The sequence below is a fragment of the Bidens hawaiensis genome, unplaced genomic scaffold, assembly GCF_021521415.1.
Source record: "Bidens hawaiensis isolate Kalapana, Puna unplaced genomic scaffold, B.hawaiensis_p1.1 tig00017684_1, whole genome shotgun sequence".
In the NCBI taxonomy this organism is placed as follows: Eukaryota; Viridiplantae; Streptophyta; class Magnoliopsida; order Asterales; family Asteraceae; genus Bidens; species Bidens hawaiensis.
Window position 1 is genome coordinate 123,778 of NW_027492672.1, and position 21,878 is coordinate 145,655.

The following is a 21,878-nucleotide window of genomic DNA, read 5'->3' on the forward strand; positions in this document are numbered from 1 at the left end:
GTTACCCAGAAATTCCTTCCCATAAACTCCAAAATATCATCTAAGACTCCAAAATACATGTTATTGTCAAGGTTAACACTAGATAGCAATATTCCTAAAGACCTTAGCAACATATTCAAAGTCATAACATAATATGTAATCCCTTAATCTCTCTTAAGTCACTCCATTCACATATTGTATTTACCAGAAACTTACATCTTGAAGATCTCCAGCATCTCGAGCACATGATCATACAGATCTTGATCATTCATCAACAATGCACGAACTTCATCTTTCTTAGAAACATCATCATAACCATGACGAACCACCTTCAGTACATGAGGAGCGAACTTAAAAGTAGAAGCACATTTTATAGGAAAAACCTTGTTGGTATTGATATCCCCTCCTCTTTTGTTATGATAACCGGGATAATCACTTTTGTCAAAATCTACTCTCTCCTTCAAAGTAAGACCAGCTTTAGCAGCCAACAAAACAACATTCCACCTGTTATATGGAGTGCCTTCTCTATGTGTCATATGCACCTCACCCCTTTTACTCAACATCTTGCTAGCACTTTTAAAGTAAGCTTCTACCAACCCCTTATGCATCCTGCATGTCACACATACATACTTATAATTCATTAGGCATTATAGACTAAATGATCCGTGTAGTTTGGTCCAAAACTTAGCAGGGTTAAGTTTTTCTCTTAAACCCATGTAACTTTACCATTTTACCCTTATTTCTACAAAAAATAAAAATAAATAATCTGAATCCAGGTAGTCCAACCTCTTTTTATATGATAATAATAGTTATTATTATTATTATATATATATATATATATATATAAATCCGATGAATGTTATTTTTAAGAAGGGTAAAATGGTAACTTTACTTGGTTTGACAGAAAAACTTAACTCTGTTAAGTTTATGGACCAGCAAAATGTTGGTAGGGACAAAATCCATAACTTTGAAACTTCATGAACGAATTCCAAAATTTGGACCAAACCACAGGGACCGTCCGTGTTATCTACTCGCTTTTTATATTTTATTTTTGTTGTAGTGCATGATCTTACTCGATTAATTCGGGATCACGTTCACATAAATGAGGAAAGTGACAAGCATGTGGGAAGTTGAAGATGATGATGTCGAACTTCATGTTCTTTAAAGTGGGATGAGTGTGCATATTGTGGACATTAATCTTGTAAAACAATAAGCAACCTAAGTTTTCCAGCTCCTCAAGGTGCGGTATGCTTGTGCAATGTTTCTTGAGCAACGACTCTGTAACAAATTTGTATGATATGAGATTATAATTAAAAGCATCATTAATGACATAAACGACTACTTAGTAATGCTTGTTATTAAGATTAAATAAATCAATTTTGAAGTTAAGTAAGCTTACTTCTTTTGAGATAGGTAGTAGCAACGATGTTTTCAGCAGTGTGAAAGGCTCGGGCCAAACAAGCAGAAAATGAGAAATCGCCCTCGCCCACAAGTAAGATCTTTTGAGAACTCTTGTAACCATGAATTTGTCTCTCTTTTCCTTTCGATCTGTTCATGTTTCGCTTAAACGTGTGCACTAAAACACACAATAATTGGGAAGTGGTAATTCTTGGAAATTCTTTAATTCTAACACGTCATGACATTCGACTTATGTGCTTGAGTTAGTGATATTATATTAAATTAAATACCAAACCTTATTCGACAATGGTATCAATTAGAATTAACTAATTTACATTAGTATGTAAACCACCCTTACTCCCTTGGTGTTTAAATTGTTTATTAAGTACAAATATGAAGCCTGGGTTCAATCGGTTAGCAGAGAAAGCAAATGAGCAAAACAGACTTGAGCCTAAAAACATGGCTCAACACACTTTTTATTCAAATACAGAAAATTTAACCTATGCTTTAAAAAAACTAGTGATTGGATCAAATACAAACGACTCTTAACGTGACAAACGTACAAATGACTAAGCTAATTATGCTCACACAAGAGTAATTTTAGTTTTTGAACTACGTTAATTCTAGTTCAAAACTGTAGAGTAATAATAGAAGCAGGTCCTGCCCAGAATTGGGCAAGAACCCTAGGGTTTGAAATCAAACAATCCGCGTTCAATTGATCAAAACTAGTATAGGGCTTTTGATCTATGCATAAACACGATCCAAACCATATTTTCAATTACCTCAAACGACGAACAGAAGAAGGAGAAAGAGTTTGAACAGGGTCGGCCGATGAAACGCGATGAATGAGCAATTACAGATCAAATTAATCCAATTATTTATAGGGGTATTGTCGATCATCTTACAAGGAAGGTATCTATGAATTTAATTGCAATAAAACCAACGTTTACGCGGTCATAGCTGTTAATGGGTGTCGGCTGGTTTAATAAAGGAATAACGAGTTAATTTGGGTGTAATTAACGTAATTACAATGACAGTGAGGCCGCCGCGCCTAGCATAATTAAACGATTTTCCAACTTAAATCTTGATTACAAACGGATTTGGACATTCAATTGATTGATTGAGGGTTGATAAGTTGAATATGGGTCGGGTTTTGGTGATGGATATCCATTTGTAATATGGATTATAACAATATAATAAAAAATAATAATTAAAACTCGATAAATGTGGGATTTTTATTAACGATGAAGCCCGGACCCGTAAATGGGTCGGGTAACGGTTACAAATAAAAAAATGGAAAACCCTAATTGTTACAGTATCCCCTACCTTTGGGAATTTCGTCCTGAAATTAGAGAATCAGCAACGAAAAGATGAGGATACTTGAGTTTCATCTGGTCCTCACGTTCCCACGTAAACTCGGCGCCTTGCTTAGAATTCCAACGAACTTTAACCAAAGGAATGCGGCTTCGCTTAGTAACTTTATCCATATGATCCATAATCTCAACGGGTTGCTCAACGAAATGCATAGTCTCATCGATACTAACTTCATCGAGAGGGATGTGGATATTACCCTCGGCAAGACACTTCTTGAGGTTAGAAACATGAAACACCGGGTGAATATTAGAGAGTTCAACAGGGAGTTTGAGACGATACGCAGCAGGACCAACTCTATCAATAATTTCAAAAGGACCAACGAAACGAGGAGCTAGTTTTCCCTTTTTGCCAAAACGAACAACTCCCTTCCAAGGAGAAGCTTTGAGCAAGGAAAAATCACCAACACTGAACTCAAGGGGTTTGCGTCTCTTATCAGCATAACTCTTCTGACAACAACGAGCAGCAAGGAGATTTTGACGGATTTGAGCAATACGATCAGTTGTTTCTTGGACTAGTTCAGGACCAGTGATTTGAGATTCACCAACTTCGTTCCAACAGATCGGAGATCGACATTTACGACCATAGAGCGCTTTAAAAGGTGCCATACCAATACTAGAGTGAAAACTATTATTATAAGAGAACTCGATAAGCGGTAGATGAATATCCCAATTTCCTCCAAAATCGAGGACACAGGAACGGAGCATATCTTCTAAGGTTTGGATTATTCGCTCGGATTTACCGTTAGATTGCGGGTGATAAGCAGTACTAAGATCCAATCGAGTACCCAAAGCGGATTGAAGCGACTTCCAAAAACGAGAAGTAAAACAACCATCACGATCAGATATAATGGATAACGGAATTCCATGATGACAAACAATCTTCTCAATGTAGATACGCGCTAATTGGTCAACAAAATAAGTCTCTTTGATGGGAATGAAATGAGCAGACTTGGTCAGACGATCAACGATTACCCAAATACTATCATGTTGCTTGCGGGTAGAAGGAAGCTTAGTGATAAAGTCCATGGCAATACCTTCCCATTTCCACTCGGGGACGGGAGGTTGCTCGAGTAAACCAAAAGGTCGATGATGCTCGGCTTTCACTTTGGAACAAGTGAGGCATTTAGAAACATACAAAGCGATACCTTTCTTCATACCAGGCCACCAATAGACATAACGAAGGTCAGCGTACATCTTATCCGCACCGGGATGTACGTAATATCGTGACTTGTGAGCTTCGTCCATAATAAATGTTCGAAGATCGTCACGATTGGGGATCCACAAACGGTTAAGAAATTACAACAGACCATTGGGTTTAGTTTCAAGTTGGGTTTCAGCACCACACGACATCTCGTCATACATATTGCCTTCGGTGACGGATTCGTGTTGAGCATCGAGAACACGCTTTTCGAGATCATTTTGAACAAGAACACAAGTAAGAAGTATCGATTTGAATGGCTCCTTACGACTGAGAGCGTCGGCCACGACATTCGCCTTTCCAGGATGATAGCGAATTTCGCATTCGTAGTCGCTAAGCAACTCGGCCCATCGACGTTGTCTCATATTGAGTTCTTTTTGGTCAAAAAATGTGCTGGAGACTCTTGTGATCGGTAAACACCACACACTTCGTACCATAGAGGTAATGTCTCCAAATCTTCAAGGCAAATACGACAGCACCAAGTTCGAGATCATGCGTCGTATAATTTTTCTCGTGAACCTTGAGTTTTCTCGAAGCGTAAGCGATAACCTTGCCTCGTTGCATAAGAACGCAACCAAGACCTTGGTTAGAAGCGTCGCAGAAAACGATAAAATCTTCATTTCCTTCCCGAAGAGCAAGAATAGGAGCATTGCAAAGCATGTCCTTAAGAGCTTCAAAGGCTTCTTGCTTTGACCCCCACACAAAGGTTGCACCTTTGTGTGTTAAAGCGGTGAGGGGCAATGCGATCTTGGAAAAGTTATGAATGAAACGACGGTAATAACCCGCCAAACCGAGAAAAGAACGCACTTCGGTGGGTGTCGTAGGCGGCTTCCAATTCTTAACAGCTTCGATCTTTGCAGAATCAACATGAATACCCTTTTCGTTAACAATGTGGCCCTAAAACTGAACTTCTTTCAACCAAAACTCGTACTTAGAAAACTTAGCATACAATTGCTCCATTCGAAGCAGATCAAAAATGGTATGGAGATGATTCTTGTGGTCGCTTTCGGATTTCGAATAGATCAAAATGTCATCGATGAAAACAATAACGAACTTGTCCAAATAAGGTTTACAAACATGGTTCATGAGGTCCATAAACACCGTGGGTGCGTTTGTCAACCCAAAAGGCATAACACGGAACTCGTAATGACCATAACGAGTACGAAAGGCCGTCTTGGGGATGTCATCATCACTAACTCGGAGTTGATGATAACTTGAAATTAAGAAATACTATAACAACATCGTAAAATTTTAATAAAAGAAAATTTTTAAATATGGTTTAAATCATAATACAAAACTTTGGATAGTCAAACTAACGCTCCAAATGAAAATCCGATAAGGACATTTATATATAGGATGTACCAGCGGCGTATCCACCATGTCCTTATCATTTCTACATTTGTACCGTTATCTCAACTACCTTTAATTATCTATTATGACACACAATCTTACGCATCATGCTTTCCATGCGAGCACATCTATAATTATGTTCCGAACCATAATTATTTTCGTCGTCGGATGGTCCACATGATTCGTCCCATCGTGTGGATTTACAAAGCGTTTGATTAAAAACATGACTTTGAGGAAACAAAAAATTTTAAGGAGTTTTAAATTCATAACACTAGAAAATCATCAATGCATAAATCAATTTCAAAGGTTGTAGTGGATTTAAATAAAGAAATGTCTAAGACACCGCAAGGATATAAGTATTTAAAAATTTAAGAAGGGGTAGTTTATAAATAGTTAAGTTTAATGGAGGCAAAGAAATAAGATATAAGTTGGCTTCAATAAACAATCTATTTAATCCAAAGAAACTTTATTTATTAGATAGAAGATAAATAGTCCAAATGGGATATAATCCAATGCCATAAAGAGGCGTTACAAAACGTAATTAATAAAAGACGAGGAAAATTAAGATAAGTGAGGAAAACAAAAAAAAGCTTCGAGTTTTTGAGTAGATTAATTGACGTGTCTTGAGGCACTATGGGGAGTTGCAGGAGTAGGAGCACTTGAGATAGGTTGATTCGGCATTGCTTGGAAAAACTGGAGCTTGAAGGGTTTGCAAGAGAGTTGTTTAGTGAAAATATGTCTAGTAAACTTGAGCTTGTGATTGCGAGGTTTGGTAGTGTTGGGTTAAGTAAGCTTGACCTTGATTGATGGGAGGAGTTTGAGGGACATGAGGATGATGGGTTTGAGCCTGGTAAGCATGGGTCAAGTAGTATGGTGTAGTCGTAGATTGGGCTTGATGAGCTTGGGTAAGTTGAGGGCACGCATTACGAAGGTGATTTGGGTTTCCACAATGGTAGCAACCACATATGTTAGGAATACCGGGTTGAGCAAGAGGGGTAGGTTGTTGCGGGACAACTTGTGCAGTAGGCGGGATATGGCATGTGTTAACACGATGGCCATAACAGTTACATTGGGTGGAGCGACGGCATAGGGATTTAACCGAGTGATGATGGTTACAAATCGAACATAATGGAAAAGGACCGAGGTAAGGTTTCTTGTTTGAGAAGACTTGCGGGTGAGTAGGACTTGTTGTAGCAAGGTTTTTACGTTTCTTGTTGTGAGGATGAGTGGAGGTAGATGGTTTGTAGTCACTAGCAGAGGTATTAGTGGGAGAAGTTGCATGCACTGACGTTTTGAATTTGGGTCCTTATCCTAGGGATCGCAACAATTTTCTTTGGCGATACAGGCAGCCATACGGTGGTCATGTGAGCCAGATGAACGTTGATGACGACGGTGATTTCTGAGTGGCGACATTCTACGGAAAAATAAGAGTAAAGGTTTATGAGTTGGGGGATCATATGTGTAAATATTTGTGAGGAAACGAAGTTAGTTGAAAATATTAAGTTTTTGTTTGGTTAGTTTCACACAAAAAATATAACGAAATGCATCTAGGGACGTTGGCCTCCCATGAGCTTTCCATGGCAATTTGAATGGCCCAACAATAATTAACAAAAACACATGTGAGTTGGACAACCCATGAGCGTTACATGGCAATTTGGTTGTCCCAACTAATTAACGAATTATCAATGCAATATAGTTTTTTGGCCCGGTAAGCGTCTTTAGCCGACCAAACTAAATAACGAACTATCGAAACAAAATATGGGTAGTCGGAGTATCCGACAAAAATACGAAACAAGTTAACAGATGGATAGTCGGGATTCCCGACTAACCACTTGAAATAACGTAAAAACCATAATCGGAAGGTTACCGAATTTAAGCCACGAATTCACCGTGAATTCGGTTTAAAAAAATGCATATATGAGTGCAACCACTAGTGTGGTTACGGTTGACAGCTTAGGGTGTCAGTCATATGGCATTCATGGGTCTCGCTCGGGTCCATAGGGTTGAGTACTGTGGTCAGGTTATCACCCAGGTAAGGATTAGCGTCTTACCTTTGGTTCTTGGAACCGTTTTGTCAATGCGCAACTCACAGTTTCTCTCCATTTTTCTTATGATACGGACATGCCATATAACCTAGCCCTAAGGAGAACGAGTGAAAACAACATGTGGGAATTCTTAAGGAATTTCCCGCAATTAAAAAGCAATCTAATATTGATTTTAAATTTTAAATAAAAATTTAAAGTTTTGAGGCATAGCCTCGGAGCAGGCATGTGTGCATGACAATAATATAATAAGAAAACTTATCAACTAAGGGAAGGCAGTAACAATCAAATAGAACACGTAAGGTAAGCAGATAAGCACGTATAGGGCTCTTAAACATGTGTCTAAGGCAATCTCTAACGACCTATCTTAAACCTTCGGCTCTGATACCAATCTGTCACACCCCAACCTACGGCGGAAATGCGGGGCGTGGACTGATTGTCACAGCTCGCAAGGTTACTATCAAGCACAATTATAAATTTAAATATCTATTTATTTAATTCAAGTAACACCATTATTCATTAAAAAAAGAAATTCAAAATAAACAAATCATCAAATAATTCAAATGAACATTTAAAGTCTCAAAACAAAATCTTCTAGCATAGTCCTTATACAAGTCTTCTAAGTCCATACACTTCCAAACGATGACCTGCATATGCGTTGAAAATAATATAGTTTGTCAACACGAGGTTGAGTGAGCAACACACCAGTTCAGTTATACATATATAATAAAATACGTAGCTGCAACCCGTCAAATGAGATTAACAAATCAACCAATGAGCAAATAAAATGAGATGTCGAAAAGCACAAAGCTAAATCGACGAGCGTATGATCATACTATTTTCTGAGATTATGTTGGACCTCTCCGAATGCGGTTCACATTGAACACATAAACATATAGCAAGTATGGCATGAGATTAGTTAACACATAAGACAAAAATTGCAGTTTTGTGTATAGATAAAGTGTGAAAATATAATAAGTTACCCATATGTCCCCAAAACAGTATGAAAACGAGTAAAAATGGGGAATGTGGTTCTCACCTCAAAGATGAACAAGGATGGTTGCGATAGCGAGAATGAGGAAACGAATCACACGCGAACGTTAATGCCTAAGAGAGTGAAAGAAGATACTTGAAATGAGGATCTAAATTACGATACGAGTTAAACAACAATCATTTAATATTATAATTATATTATAAGGGCTTATTATTAACTATTATTTGATTTATGAAAATATACTTAATAAGATGTTTCTTTTAGTTTTATAGCCAAAATTACTTGGTATATATACGTATTTATTAACGTTAGTTTTTTTTAAGTATCTTTATATATATATATCTATATATATGTGTGTATATGAAAATGAGTCTTAGAAAAATATATGTATATAGTGAAAACAATTATTAAGAAGTCGGATTTTAGTGAATCAAACTTGTTTAAACATTATTATTAATAATAGTATTAGTTATTAATTACTTATCAAAAGAAAAACAAAGAAAATGGTTTTATTCCAAAAGAAAACGTGGAACAGGAGGATCGAACCTGCGACCTCCGCCCCCACGCTCACACACATTAACCAGCTGGGCTGCCCAGCCATTTGTAACAGAAATCAGTTCATTTAAATAAAAATAGAAGCAGGTCCTGCCCAGAATTGGGCAAGAACCCTAGGATTTGAAATCAAACAATCGGCGTTCAATTGATCAAAACTAGTATGGGGCTTTTGATCTATGCATAAACGCGATCCAAACCATATTTTCAATTACCTCAAACGACGAACAGAAGAAGGAGAAAGAGATTGAACAGGGTCGGCCGATGAAACGCGATGAATGAGCAATTACAGATCAAATTAATCCAATTATTTATAGGGGTATTATCGGTCATCTTATAAGGAAGGTATCTATGAATTTAATTGCAATAAAACCAACGTTTACGCGGTCATAGCTGTTAATGGGTGTCGGCTGGTTTAATAAAGGAATAACGAGTTAATTTGGGTGTAATTAACGTAATTACAATGACAGTGAGGCCGCCGCGCCTAGCATAATTAAACGATTTTCCAACTTAAATCTTGATTACAAACGGATTTTGATATTCAATTGATTGATTGAGGGTTGATAAGTTGAATATGGGTTGGGTTTTGGTGATGGATGTCCATTTGTAATATGGATTATAACAATATAATAAAAAATAATAATTAAAACTCGATAAATGTGGGATTTTTATTAACGATGAAGCCCGGACCCGTAAATAGGTCGGGTAACGGTTACAAATAAAAAAATGGAAAACCCGAATTATTACATGTATGAAGTACCAAAGTTCTAACAGTATACTCAATAAAACTACATAATTAATACACTAATATATATACAAAATACCCAACCATCAACTGATATATATACTAGGTACGAACTTGTCGTTGTCAAGGTGTGTCACATCTACCATGGGCATAAATGCATTGATAGTGATAGCCGAAGATCTGATTATGGTTATGCAACATGCTTTTCACTAAGTTTGCTATGTAAGGCTTGATTTTTAGTTTTATTATTTTTAGTATTGTTTTTTTGTTTATGGTATAGTCTAATATTTGGTGAGTTTATTTTAGTAGTTTATTTACATTGTAGGCTAAGTTAGAGTTAATTCAAAACGGTCTTGTAGGGGTATGGTACTAAAACCCGGTTCTGCGACCCTAAATCTATTATGTTTGGCTTATTTTATTACATGGACTAATACAACGTTATTGGGCTGAGGGGGTTTTGTGGAGGTAACCCTAACTGGGCTAGGCCCATTAGGGTACCATGATGGTGGCCATGAGACTCTATATAAGGAGGTCTCCACCTCCTTATCAAAGGTCATGCTCAATAAGAGCCACCACCACTTTTTGTGTCTGTGAACAAGAGATCCTCAGGATATCTTAGCAGTCACCTCCACACCCCCGAAACCATTGCAGGTCTCAACATTGCAGGTCACCAGGCGCAGCCGCTGAAGAAAAAGATCAAGACGTGGTTCGTTCATCTCGAAAATCCGTGGAAACATCGTCATGGATCAGGTAAGATTCATTTCGTGCTTCGACATTGGCGCCATCCGTGGGACGGCAACGAACTGCCCTACGATCTTCATCTCGGCTGTCAGATCTCTCCCAAGAAAAACACAGATCTGGAAGTTTACAGAAAAAGGCTTCAAAGCTTGTTCTATTAAAGCTCAAAAAGATCCATAGATCTAAAAAGAGGCTTCCAGATCTGGGCAAGAAGAAACGGCCTGATTCGAATGATCAGATCTCCGAATCTGTGATGGTTTTAAATCTGCTCCGGGCTTCAGATCTGTCCAGATCTGATTTACAGATCTAGGTCTAGATTACAGACCTGGATTTTAGGTCTAAAGTTGCAGATCTGACTCTAAAATTGCAGATCCAGAAATTACCAGACTCCCGCCGCCATGTACGCACGCCCGTGGGTTCTCACTCCGCAGCCGTGCATGTGCCGCCGCGGAAACCACCATCTGGGTTTTGCGCAAGAAACCTCCGCCATGCACGCGCACTCACGAGTCACCACTCTATCGCCGTGCATGCGCGCATCAGGCTACGCGCCAAACTTCAAGGTTGGGAATCCTCCTAATATCCCATATGGCTACGCGCCAAACTTCAAGGTTGGGAATCCTCCTAATATCCCATATGGCTACGCGCCAAACTTCAAGGTTGGGAATCCTCCTAATATCCCATATGGCTACGCGCCAAGGTTGGGAATCCTCCTAATATCCCATATGGCTACGCGCCAAACTTCAAGGTTGGGAATCCTCCTAATATCCCATATGGCTACGCGCCAAACTGCAAGGTTGGGAATCCTCCTAATATCCCATATGGCTACGCGCCAAACTGCAAGGTTGGGAATCCTCCAAATATCCCATATGGCTACGCACCAAACTTCAAGGTTGGGAATCCTCATAATATCCCATATGGCTACGCGCCAAACTTCAAGGTTGGGAATCCTCATAATATCCCATATGGCTACGCGCCAAGGTTGGGAATCCTCATAATATCCCATATGGCTACGCGCCAAGGATGGGAATCCTCATAATATCCCATATGACTACGCGCCAAACTTCAAGGTTGGGAATCCTCATAATATCCCATATGGCTACGCGCCAAACTTAGGGGTTGGGAATCCTCATACCATATGCTCACGCATCACATATGCTCACGCATATTACACATGCTTACGCATCACATGCTCACACATGTCACAGTCTACACGCACGCGCACGCAACATCTGCGCGTGGCGCATAACACAAAACCAAAGTCTACGCGCACGCGCATGCAACATCTGCACGTGGCGCGTGACATAAAGTAGCTCGTAAGCCGCCTCACGCGCAAGCTCCACTATTATTACAGCTCATAATACGCCTCGCGCGCAAGCTGTTATATTCTTACAGCCCGTAAGTCGCCTCACGCGCAGGCTTTATTATTCACACAGCTCATAAGACGCCTCGCGCGCAAGCTGTTATTATTCTTACAGCCCGTAAGTCGCCTCACGCGCAGGCTTTATTATTCACACAGCTCATAAGACGCCTCGCGCGCAAGCTGTTATTATTCTTACAGCCCGTAAGTCGCCTCACGCGCAGGCTTTATTATTCACACAGCTCGTAAGTCGCCTCACGCGCCAGCTCAATTATTATTCTCAAAGCTCATAAGACGCCTCTCGCGCGCAGGCTTTATTACTTTCACACGGCTCATAAGACGCCTCGCGCGCAAGCTGTTATATTCTTACAGCCCGTAAGTCGCCTCACGCGCAGGCTTTATTATTCACACAGCTCGTAAGTCGCCTCACGCGCCAGCTCAATTATTATTCTCAAAGCTCATAAGACGCCTCTCGCGCGCAGGCTTTATTACTTTCACACAGCTCATAAGACGCCTCGCGCGCAAGCTGTTATATTCTTACAGCCCGTAAGTCGCCTCACGCGCAGGCTTTATTATTCACACAGCTCATAAGACGCCTCGCGCACAAGCTGTTATTATTCTTACAGCCCGTAAGTCGCCTCACGCGCAGGCTTTATTATTCACACAGCTCATAAGACGCCTCGCGCGCAAGCCGTTATTATTCTTACAGCCCGTAAGTCGCCTCACGCGCAGGCTTTATTATTCACACAGCTCGTAAGACGCCTCACGCGCAAGCTGTTATTATTCTTGCAGCCCGTAAGTCGCCTCACGCGCAGGCTTTTATTATTCACAGCTCGTAAGTCGCCTCACGCGCCAGCTCAATTATTATTCTCAAAGCTCATAAGACGCCACTCGCGCGCAAGCTTTATTACTTTCACAGCTCGTAAGTCACCTCACGCGCCAGCTCAATTATTATTCTCAAAGCTTATAAGACGCCTCTCGCGCGCAGGCTTTATTACTTTCACAGCTAGTAAGCCGCCTCACGCGCCAGCTCAATTATTATTCTCAAAGCTCATAAGACGCCACTCGCGCGCAAGCTTTATTACTTTCTTAGCTCGTAAGTCGCCTCTCGCGCGCAGGTATTATTATTCTCAAAGCTCATAAGACGCCTCTCGCGCGCAGGCTTTATTATTCTTAGCTCGTAAGACGCCTCACGCGCAGGCTTTATTATGCTACAGCTCGTAAGACGCCCCTCGCGCGCAGGCTTTATTATTCTCAGCTCGTAAGTCGCCCCGCGCGCCAGCTTAATTATTATTCTCAAAGCTCATAAGACGCCTCTCGCGCGCAGGCTTTACTATTCTCATAGCTCGTAAGGCGCCACACGCGCAGGCTATATCATTCTCAGCTCGTAAGACGCCTCTCGCACGCAGGCTTTATTATTCTTAGCTCGTAAGTCGCCTCTCGCGCGCAGGCATTATTATTCTTAGCTCGTAAGTCGCCACTCGCGCAGGCTCTATTATTATAGCTCGTAAGTCGCCTCACGCGCAGGCTTCATTATTTTTACAGCTTGTCACCATCATGGGAAAAACCTCCCAAAACTCAGACAATAAAGACAAGGCCAAAGAAAAGGGAAAAAACCGCCTCACACCTTATAAAGTCCAGCGCTCCACCTAGACGCTTGCGCGCCCAGGAGCAACACTGGACTTGGGGGGCTTGTAGGGGTATGGTACTAAAACCCGGTTCTGCGACCCTAAATCTATTATGTTTGGCTTATTTTATTACATGGACTAATACAACGTTATTGGGCTGAGGGGGTTTTGTGGAGGTAACCCTAACTGGGCTAGGCCCATTAGGGTACCATGATGGTGGCCATGAGACTCTATATAAGGAGGTCTCCACCTCCTTATCAAAGGTCATGCTCAATAAGAGCCACCACCACTTTTTGTGTCTGTGAACAAGAGATCCTCAGGATATCTTAGCAGTCACCTCCACACCCCCGAAACCATTGCAGGTCTCAACATTGCAGGTCACCAGGCGCAGCCGCTGAAGAAGAAGATCAAGACGTGGTTCGTTCATCTCGAAAATCCGTGGAAACATCGTCATGGATCAGGTAAGATTCATTTCGTAACGTTATTGGGCTGAGGGGGTTTTGTGGAGGTAACCCTAACTGGGCTAGGCCCATTAGGGTACCATGATGGTGGCCATGAGACTCTATATAAGGAGGTCTCCACCTCCTTATCAAAGGTCATGCTCAATAAGAGCCACCACCACTTTTTGTGTCTGTGAACAAGAGATCCTCAGGATATCTTAGCAGTCACCTCCACACCCCCAAAACCATTGCAGGTCTCAACATTGCAGGTCACCAGGCGCAGCCGCTGAAGAAGAAGATCAAGACGTGGTTCGTTCATCTCGAAAATCCGTGGAAACATCGTCATGGATCAGGTAAGATTCATTTCGTGCTTCGACAGGTCTATTTATATGGGTCGATGTTTCATAGAGCCTACCAGTTTTTAATTGATAAAGTGCCAATTAAAAGTTTCTTCACATCTCTTGTTCTTCATTTATTTTATGTATTGTAATTGAAGAAGATCTTATGACAACACCTAATACAACCATGTCTAAGCCGATTCTTTTGTAAGATCCTTTTATAGTTTTATGTTATTACTAGGTTATTAACCCGTGTATGACACGGGTGAAACTATTGAAATTTTCGAACAAACACATGTCATTTGAAAGGACAGCATAAGTTGTTATATGTTATTCAGGACAACAACATACTTTAAGTTGTAAATAATATTTGTACTAAAACAAATGATTGTGAAATACAAAGATAAACCCAAATAACATTCAAATTACAGCCTTTAAAAACATAATCAAAAGTTAAAAATGTAAAATACATAAGCTATTAAAAAGACTTCCTTATGAACCATATTGATTCTTTATTTGTAACTTTATCTTCCTTTTTTAATAAGAATTTTAACACCACTCTTCGTTTTTGATAAAGCTACATAGAGTTGTCCATGTGTAAATACCGGGTCTCTAAGATATATGTCAACTTTTGCTAGAGATTGACCTTGACTTCTATTAATGGTCATTGCAAAACAGACTACAAATGGAAAAAAAAACTACATTCTCTTCAATTTAAACGAAAGTTTCATATCTGAAGGTGTTACACCACAACGAATTATATAAGTGCAATAACCAGTATTAGTACCTGAAATAATTTTTACTTCAACAAAACACATTTCTCAACTTAATTACTCGTAATTTAGTTCCATTACACAAATCGTTCTTCTGATTCATATTCCTTAGTAACATTATTGTCACATCGACTTTTAAAACCAATCTATGAGTCAATAATTTTGGTCTTTTTGATTTTATTTAGCATAATGTGTTTTTGAAAATTTTATTTCAAATTAAAATCTAAAAAAATAATTGGTATGATCTTAATTAAAAACCAAAAAATTGATTTTTTTATATGGAGCACAACTAAATTTGTTAATTTTGTTGCCAAGTATGGAAACAATATAAATTGAGTAAACCAGATATAAGTAAAAAATAAGGAGAAATATATTTGCGCCTCTAATTAACAAAATTTATTCGTATACACATTTTAATTAAAACATATATTTTAATTGGTTTTAAGAAAATAAAATAGTATGGATAACTGAAAATTATATTTCGTATCAATTCTAAAAAAAATAGAAAAAAGAAATATGTAAACATACATTCAATGTTATCAAAGATTTGTTTATCAAAGAGGTATAATGTAGTTAATAATTAAAATATTAAAAATCGTTTATAATTTTCTGTTACAAGTGCCTAATTTTTAGGTAATAACATATTAATTTTTATTTACTATATATTAGTTAATAAAAAAATTATACTTTAATACAATATTTGTATATAATAAAATTTTATAAACTTTTATTTTGAAAAACATTTACTATTTTTATATATTAAAAATCTTTGTATTTTTAGCTTCTATGATATTTTATATAACCTTAAAATATATATTTTTCTTTAATTCAAAATGTTGATTTAATTATTAAACTATTATATTATATTTATATAGCTATTTTAAGTATGGTATATGGTATATTCTTAAATTTCATTCAACAATTTGAATTTTAAATAAGTAAATATCTATTTTTAATTAAATCAATATGAAATAATTTTTACATTAAACCGTTTGACTACTAATAACAATATTAATTAGATAAATTATAGGTTTGAACTTTCCTTTTTTTGTTGCATATGTCAAAATTCAAATTTATATGAAACTGATTACCTTGAATGCAATTGAAAATAATAATTCTTTTTTAATTAAATAACCAAAAAAATTATGTGTGTTTAATATAACACATATTAACTTTTTAGTATAATCAAAAGTAAATTATTTAAATTTCTTGTATTCATTAAATTTGTCATTTATGCTAATTAAAAATTGGTCAAATATAAAAGATGGAAAGTTTTTTGACATTGAAAACTATTAAAAACTTCAAAAGATTGTTGCAAGAGTGGTCAATTTCGGTTTTGAAAAACAAAAAATAAATAAATGTAAATATTATTATAAAAAACTTACCATTTTTTTATAAGTTTACTAACTAAACAATATACTATTAACTTTTTTTAATTATCACGAAATTATTGTCAAGACTCTAGCATCATTAACTTATTTAACAATAAATTCATTAGATAATTCTTTTTTCAGTTTTATACATTAATCTTGACATTTATGCCTAATGAAAAATTAGTCAAATATAAAAGATGGGAAGTTTTTATTTTCTATTTAGTTTATTAGTTTATTTTTTAATTTCACCAGAATAATTTAGACGAATCGGTAATTCTTGACATTTATGCCTAATTAAAAATTGGTCAATCATAAAAGATGTAAAGTTTATTGAGATTGGAGAATATTAAAACTAAAAAAAAGTAGTCAAATTCGGTTCTTAAAAATAGAAATAAATTAATGTATAAATGATTAGAATGTATCATTAAATTAAAGATGATGAATATTTTTAAAATAAATAAGCAATTATAGTAAATATCTAAGATTTTCTAAATATACATTTGAAATAAGTAATACACCACATATTAAATTGGTCAAATAAATTAATGGTTTTTAATCCAAAACTTATTAACTTTCAAGTATTATCAAAAGTAAATTATTTAAAATTTCCGGTATATATTAAATATGTCGTTTATGCTAATTAAAATTTGGTAAAATATAAAATTTGGAAAGTTTGTTTTGATTGATTACTACTAAAAACTAAAAAAAGATTGTTGCAATAATGGTCAATTTTGAATTTTGAAAACAAAAAAAATAATTGTAAATATTATTATAAAAAACGTTCGATTTTTTGGAAGTTCAATAAATAATTGTTAAAACTTTCAAGATAAGATTCAAAAACTTTAACACAGAGGAAATAAAGATTGTTATTCATATAAAAATGAAATAATTTACATAAATTGTCTAAGCTACATAAAATAAAAAATGATAGAAAATTAATAACTAAAATACATTAGTAATGACCAAAATAAACATAATCAAACTACTCTCCATCAAATACTTTTTCCATGCAATTAGCCAATCTACCAATTTGGGCCGCCATAAACTGAAATTATTTAAAATAAATTAATGTTAGATATACTGAACTATTAAAAAACAAATTAGTAAGAATTATCAATGGATGAAACAAAGCTTGTGTGGGCAGTCGATGTATTTTTAAGTAGATATATTTGCACCGAGTGAGGCCTTCTGAACAATCAAAGATTTATTCTCGGCAAGCCAAACATCATGCTTAGGAATGCAAGGCTTCCTTACATAGGCTTGCATTCTGTTGCTCTGCAAATTATTATTAAGATTAGTAAAAAGTTGTATGAATAATATAGTAAATTAATGAATGTGTTAACAATACCATTTCGTCTTGAACAATCATTTCGATGGACCAATCTTGCCCGGGCTTTGAGTTGTCCTTCAGCCGCCAAAGTTTCAAAATACGCACATTTAGGATACACTCACTGTTAAGAACATTCAATTGGTTCAACATGGTGATATTTGTTGGCTCCATCTTGCTAGTTGTGAAAAATTTTAAAAAACAAAAAAAATCATTTAGGAACAATAACACTTTTAAGCAAAAAAAATGAAAGATGAAAATGGAAGATATATAAACAACAAAAAGTAAAAACCTTGGCACAAATCTAACCGTTTTTACTAAAGAGGCTTTGATGGTGTAAGAATTAGCCTATCAAATGTACGTATTTATACGAAATGAATTATGGTAGACTAAATTATAAAAGGAAAGTATACAGGTAATTGATTAGAAACATAAATTTAGGAAATTTCAAAAATTTTCAAAAAAGTTACAGTAAGAACGAATATAAGGGAAATCATAATTAATGGATTTTCAAATAATATGCAATGTTACATAATTAGATTAGAAATACAGATAATATATTTCCAAATTTTTGAATTTTCTAAAATGCCTAATTTTCTAAAATCCAATGTTACATAATGTAAAAATATAAGTTACTAATTATGTTATTATTTACAATAATTAATCATTAATTATAATACCATGTATTATGTAATGTAATTTATATAAAGTGTGAAAAATAAAACGTTACTAATTTTGTTATATATATGTAACTCAATTGTTAATTAGTAAATCGTAATTATAAGTCAATGTTTACAATAATAAGTCAATGGGTCAACAATGGATTTGTAAGTCAATTGTTATTGTTAAACAATAATAAGTCAATGGATTTGTATTATAATTGTTAAAACTTAATGACCGTAATTAAGGCAGTGGGTCAATGGGTCAATTGGTCAACATCCGTAATTATAGTAAAACTTAATGATTGTTAATTAATTCAAATTTACACCATAATTTATACAATAATTAATTCAAATTTACAAATTAATTACATTCAAAGAAAGACGGGTTAATAATTAATTCAAATTTACAAATTCCGTAATTAAACCATTTCCTTAATCAAATGGGTCATCATTTCCTAAATTTAACATGAATGGTACAAACCTTTACAAGTTTATGAATTTGATAAATTTAAATAAATATAATATTTTAAATCGATAATCTCTCTATATTATATATATATTATCCGTAATCTCTTCTATTGATGAAATATCAAATAATTATCTAAATTATATATTATATATTATCTAAAAAATTAACAAAGGTGGTGAATGAAATCAACCAAAAATAATAAAATATTCAAAATGAAATTTTGAATATTTGGTTTTCGAAACTATAGCTACGATTTTAAAATATTACATTAATTAAAATATTCAAAATGAAAAATTAAACATTAAATGAAAGAGGAAAGATAATACTTTAATAGCATTGATGAATCTTATTTTAATATATTATTGATTTATTTTATTAAGTTGAAAATTAAAGAAGACATTGATATATATGAAAAGTATGAGAATCAACCAATAGGAAGTGAGGATATGGACTTAAAGACTATTGCTTTAATAGTATAGTTAGATAATAACAGTTCCTCAACAATGTTTGACATATGACAACAAACGCCATATGGTTCAAGCGCTATTCAATGCCTAGATCATGTACGATGACTATATTCCTTGTGCTTGCAAGTTTAACCACATGCATCTTTAAAGCCCACACCGAGTGGATTGGATCTCGTAAGCATCAAGTAATGCCCCATCTACGTACGAACTTCGTGACTCAGCATGGCTTGTTAGCATACGCTTGGTGATACAACTTGTTAGTTTAAAACAAAACTGATTGACCATGTACATTAATAACGACATCAACTAGTTGTGACGATTATTGTTTTCTACAACTAGAAACAATGCACCGTGGTAAAATTGTAACAAAGTAAAATTGCAACAGTAGTAAAATAAGGAAGATGCATCAAGTAGTAAGTTTTGTGAAAACTAATAATGATATTTTTTAAAAAGAAGTTACAACACAGAGAAATGAAATACATAACTTATAGTATAAAAACCAAAAAACCACCACTACTTCATCCATGACTCAAACCATGTCAACAACCACTCTGTTGGAAGGCAGAACTTGCAACTGTTGTTAGACCAAGTCTTTTGTTCCGTTTTGGGTTGAGCTGACCCGACCGACTCCAATTTACTATCCACATGAACTTCATCATTCTTTTGAACATAAAGAACCTCATTATCTCCTTTCTCTAAAAGATTTACATCGTCAACTTCATCTTTTAGAAAACTATTATTAACATGATCCACCTTCGTTATCGTTGATACATTAACATGGTCATGAAGTGTATCCTCACCACCTAATACTTGATCATTATTCTTTTCATCTTTATCAGAAAAATGGTTATGGTGATCAGCAGCCTCTAGTAAAGCAAACTTAAAAGTAGAAGCACATAAAATGGGAAAAGTCTTGTTACTGTCAATATCCCCTCCTCTTTTGTTGTGATAACCAGGATAATGCCTTTTAATGAAAGCCAGTTTCCTCTTCAAAGTAAGACCAGCATTAGCAGCAAGCAAAACAATATTCCAACTGTCATATGGAGGGCCTTCTCTCTGAGTCAAATGCACTTCACCACCTTTAGTCAACATCTTGCTAGCACTTTTAAAGTAAGCTTCTACCAACTCCTTATGCATCCTGCATGTCAAACACACATACATATTAATACAAAAAACAATCGGTCAAAAGCTAACGTTTTAAGTTGTAACCATTTAGAAGAGGGGGGGGGGGGGGGGGGGGGCTTTGAAACCTAATGGTCAAAAGCTATCATTTCACCGATATTCGGGCGGTTGACCATATATAAACAATCAAACTTTGAAACTCTTTTAGTTAAAAAGATCGTCTGACCGCTATCCAGACAGCCGTTTGAAATGGTGTGACTATAGATGTCAAATGGTGTGTATATAGCTAGTCCCAAAACCAGTTCATTCATTGGTCTAAATAACAGTGTTGAGATCGATCGAGAAAATCTTATTTGTTGTGTATGATCTTTACTCAATTAACTCCGGATCTCGTTCGCATAAATAATCATAATGACCGGCATGTGGGAAGTTGAAGATAATGACGTCAAACTTCATGTGCTTGAGAGTGGGATGAGCGTGCATGGTGTAGACATCAACATTATGCAACAATAAACAGCCTAAGTTGTCCAGATCATCAAGGTGCTGTGTGCTCGTCCAATGCATATGAGATAGCCAGCCTATAATATGTATGATATCATGTGATCACAATTCAAAACATGACTAACTACGTACTTAAATCCTTAATTAAACGATACTTATATAAGAAGTGACAGATATTGTACGTAGCTTACTTCTACTGAGGTAAGATGTAGGCATGTAGCAGCCATGTTTTTGCCCGTGCGAAAAGCTCGGGCTAAACAAGCTGAAAATGAGAAATCTCCCTCGCCCACAAGTAAGATCTTTTGAGAACTCCTGTAATAACCAATCCGTCTCTCTTTTACATTTGATATGTTCATGACCCTATCTCTTAACCACACACACAATTTGGATGTGGTGTTACATATACAAGTGTACGTCTATGTAAGCAGAATTTAAATTGAAGGTACGTAGATGTAGCGTTAACTTTTTGAGACCTCTTCAACTTCCATGAATTAATAAAAGTTACAACTTACAAGTTAGTGCATGCATCGAAAGCTACCAACTAGTAACTGCTCAAATTCTATTAATATAATTCTAGAAGGCAAAAAAAGCAATAACTTCATTGGTTCCAATATATTTTTTCGTGAACCGCTATCGCTATGTATTATAAACAAGGCCCAACGTGCGGCTCAAAACGGAACCAACATGAGCCCAAGCATCACATGATTAAGGTACATTGAATCTAGAGTTGAGCCAAAGAGAGGTATATATCTTCCTTAATCATCTCCATTATTATAACTTCCCTGAACCGCTTGTTATTGAATAACTTCTCATTCCTACTCTTCCACAGCTTCCAAAAAGTGATAAGGAAAACCGCCCGTATTTTCTCTGGTTTCACGTTATTAGTCACCACTGTTTCGCAAAGTCCAACATACACCTTGCCGAGGTTACGCCTATCGGGAATGGACTTTTTAACCACAAACATACCAAAAGTTCATATTAATTTCGCCAAAGGGCATAATATCATAATATGATTAACAGATTCCAAGGGAGTATCAAAGCGCTCACAGCTC

General features: G+C 36.1%; 3 protein-coding genes across 4 annotated transcripts in view; 1 reads left to right on the forward strand and 2 right to left on the reverse strand.

Annotated features, from left to right (window-relative positions):
- On the reverse strand, positions 1-1,824 carry LOC143554463 (uncharacterized protein At4g26485-like). Of its 2 annotated transcripts, XM_077044208.1 has the most exons (4): positions 1,379-1,824; positions 1,053-1,257; positions 309-588; positions 1-275 (listed from the first exon to the last, which is right to left on the reverse strand). In XM_077044208.1, exons 1-4 carry the CDS (start codon positions 1,533-1,535, stop codon positions 192-194), a joined length of 726 nt encoding a protein of 241 aa, XP_076900323.1. In that variant the 5' UTR covers positions 1,536-1,824; the 3' UTR covers positions 1-191. The 2 variants fall into 2 exon arrangements, with proteins under 2 accessions (XP_076900323.1, XP_076900322.1); XM_077044207.1 differs by having other exon boundaries at positions 1-588.
- The window catches only part of LOC143554465 (ras-related protein RABB1c-like), a 102,761-nt gene that overhangs the window by 61,952 nt on the left and 18,931 nt on the right, over positions 1-21,878 (reverse strand). The gene's annotated exons all lie outside the window — the stretch shown is intronic.
- LOC143554464 (uncharacterized) overlaps positions 1,254-21,878 on the forward strand; it is a 27,408-nt gene continuing 6,783 nt past the window's right edge. Inside the window, exon 1 of the mRNA XM_077044209.1 lies at positions 1,254-1,471. The gene's annotated coding sequence lies outside the window, so the exon portion shown is untranslated. The remainder of the gene's footprint in view (positions 1,472-21,878) is intronic.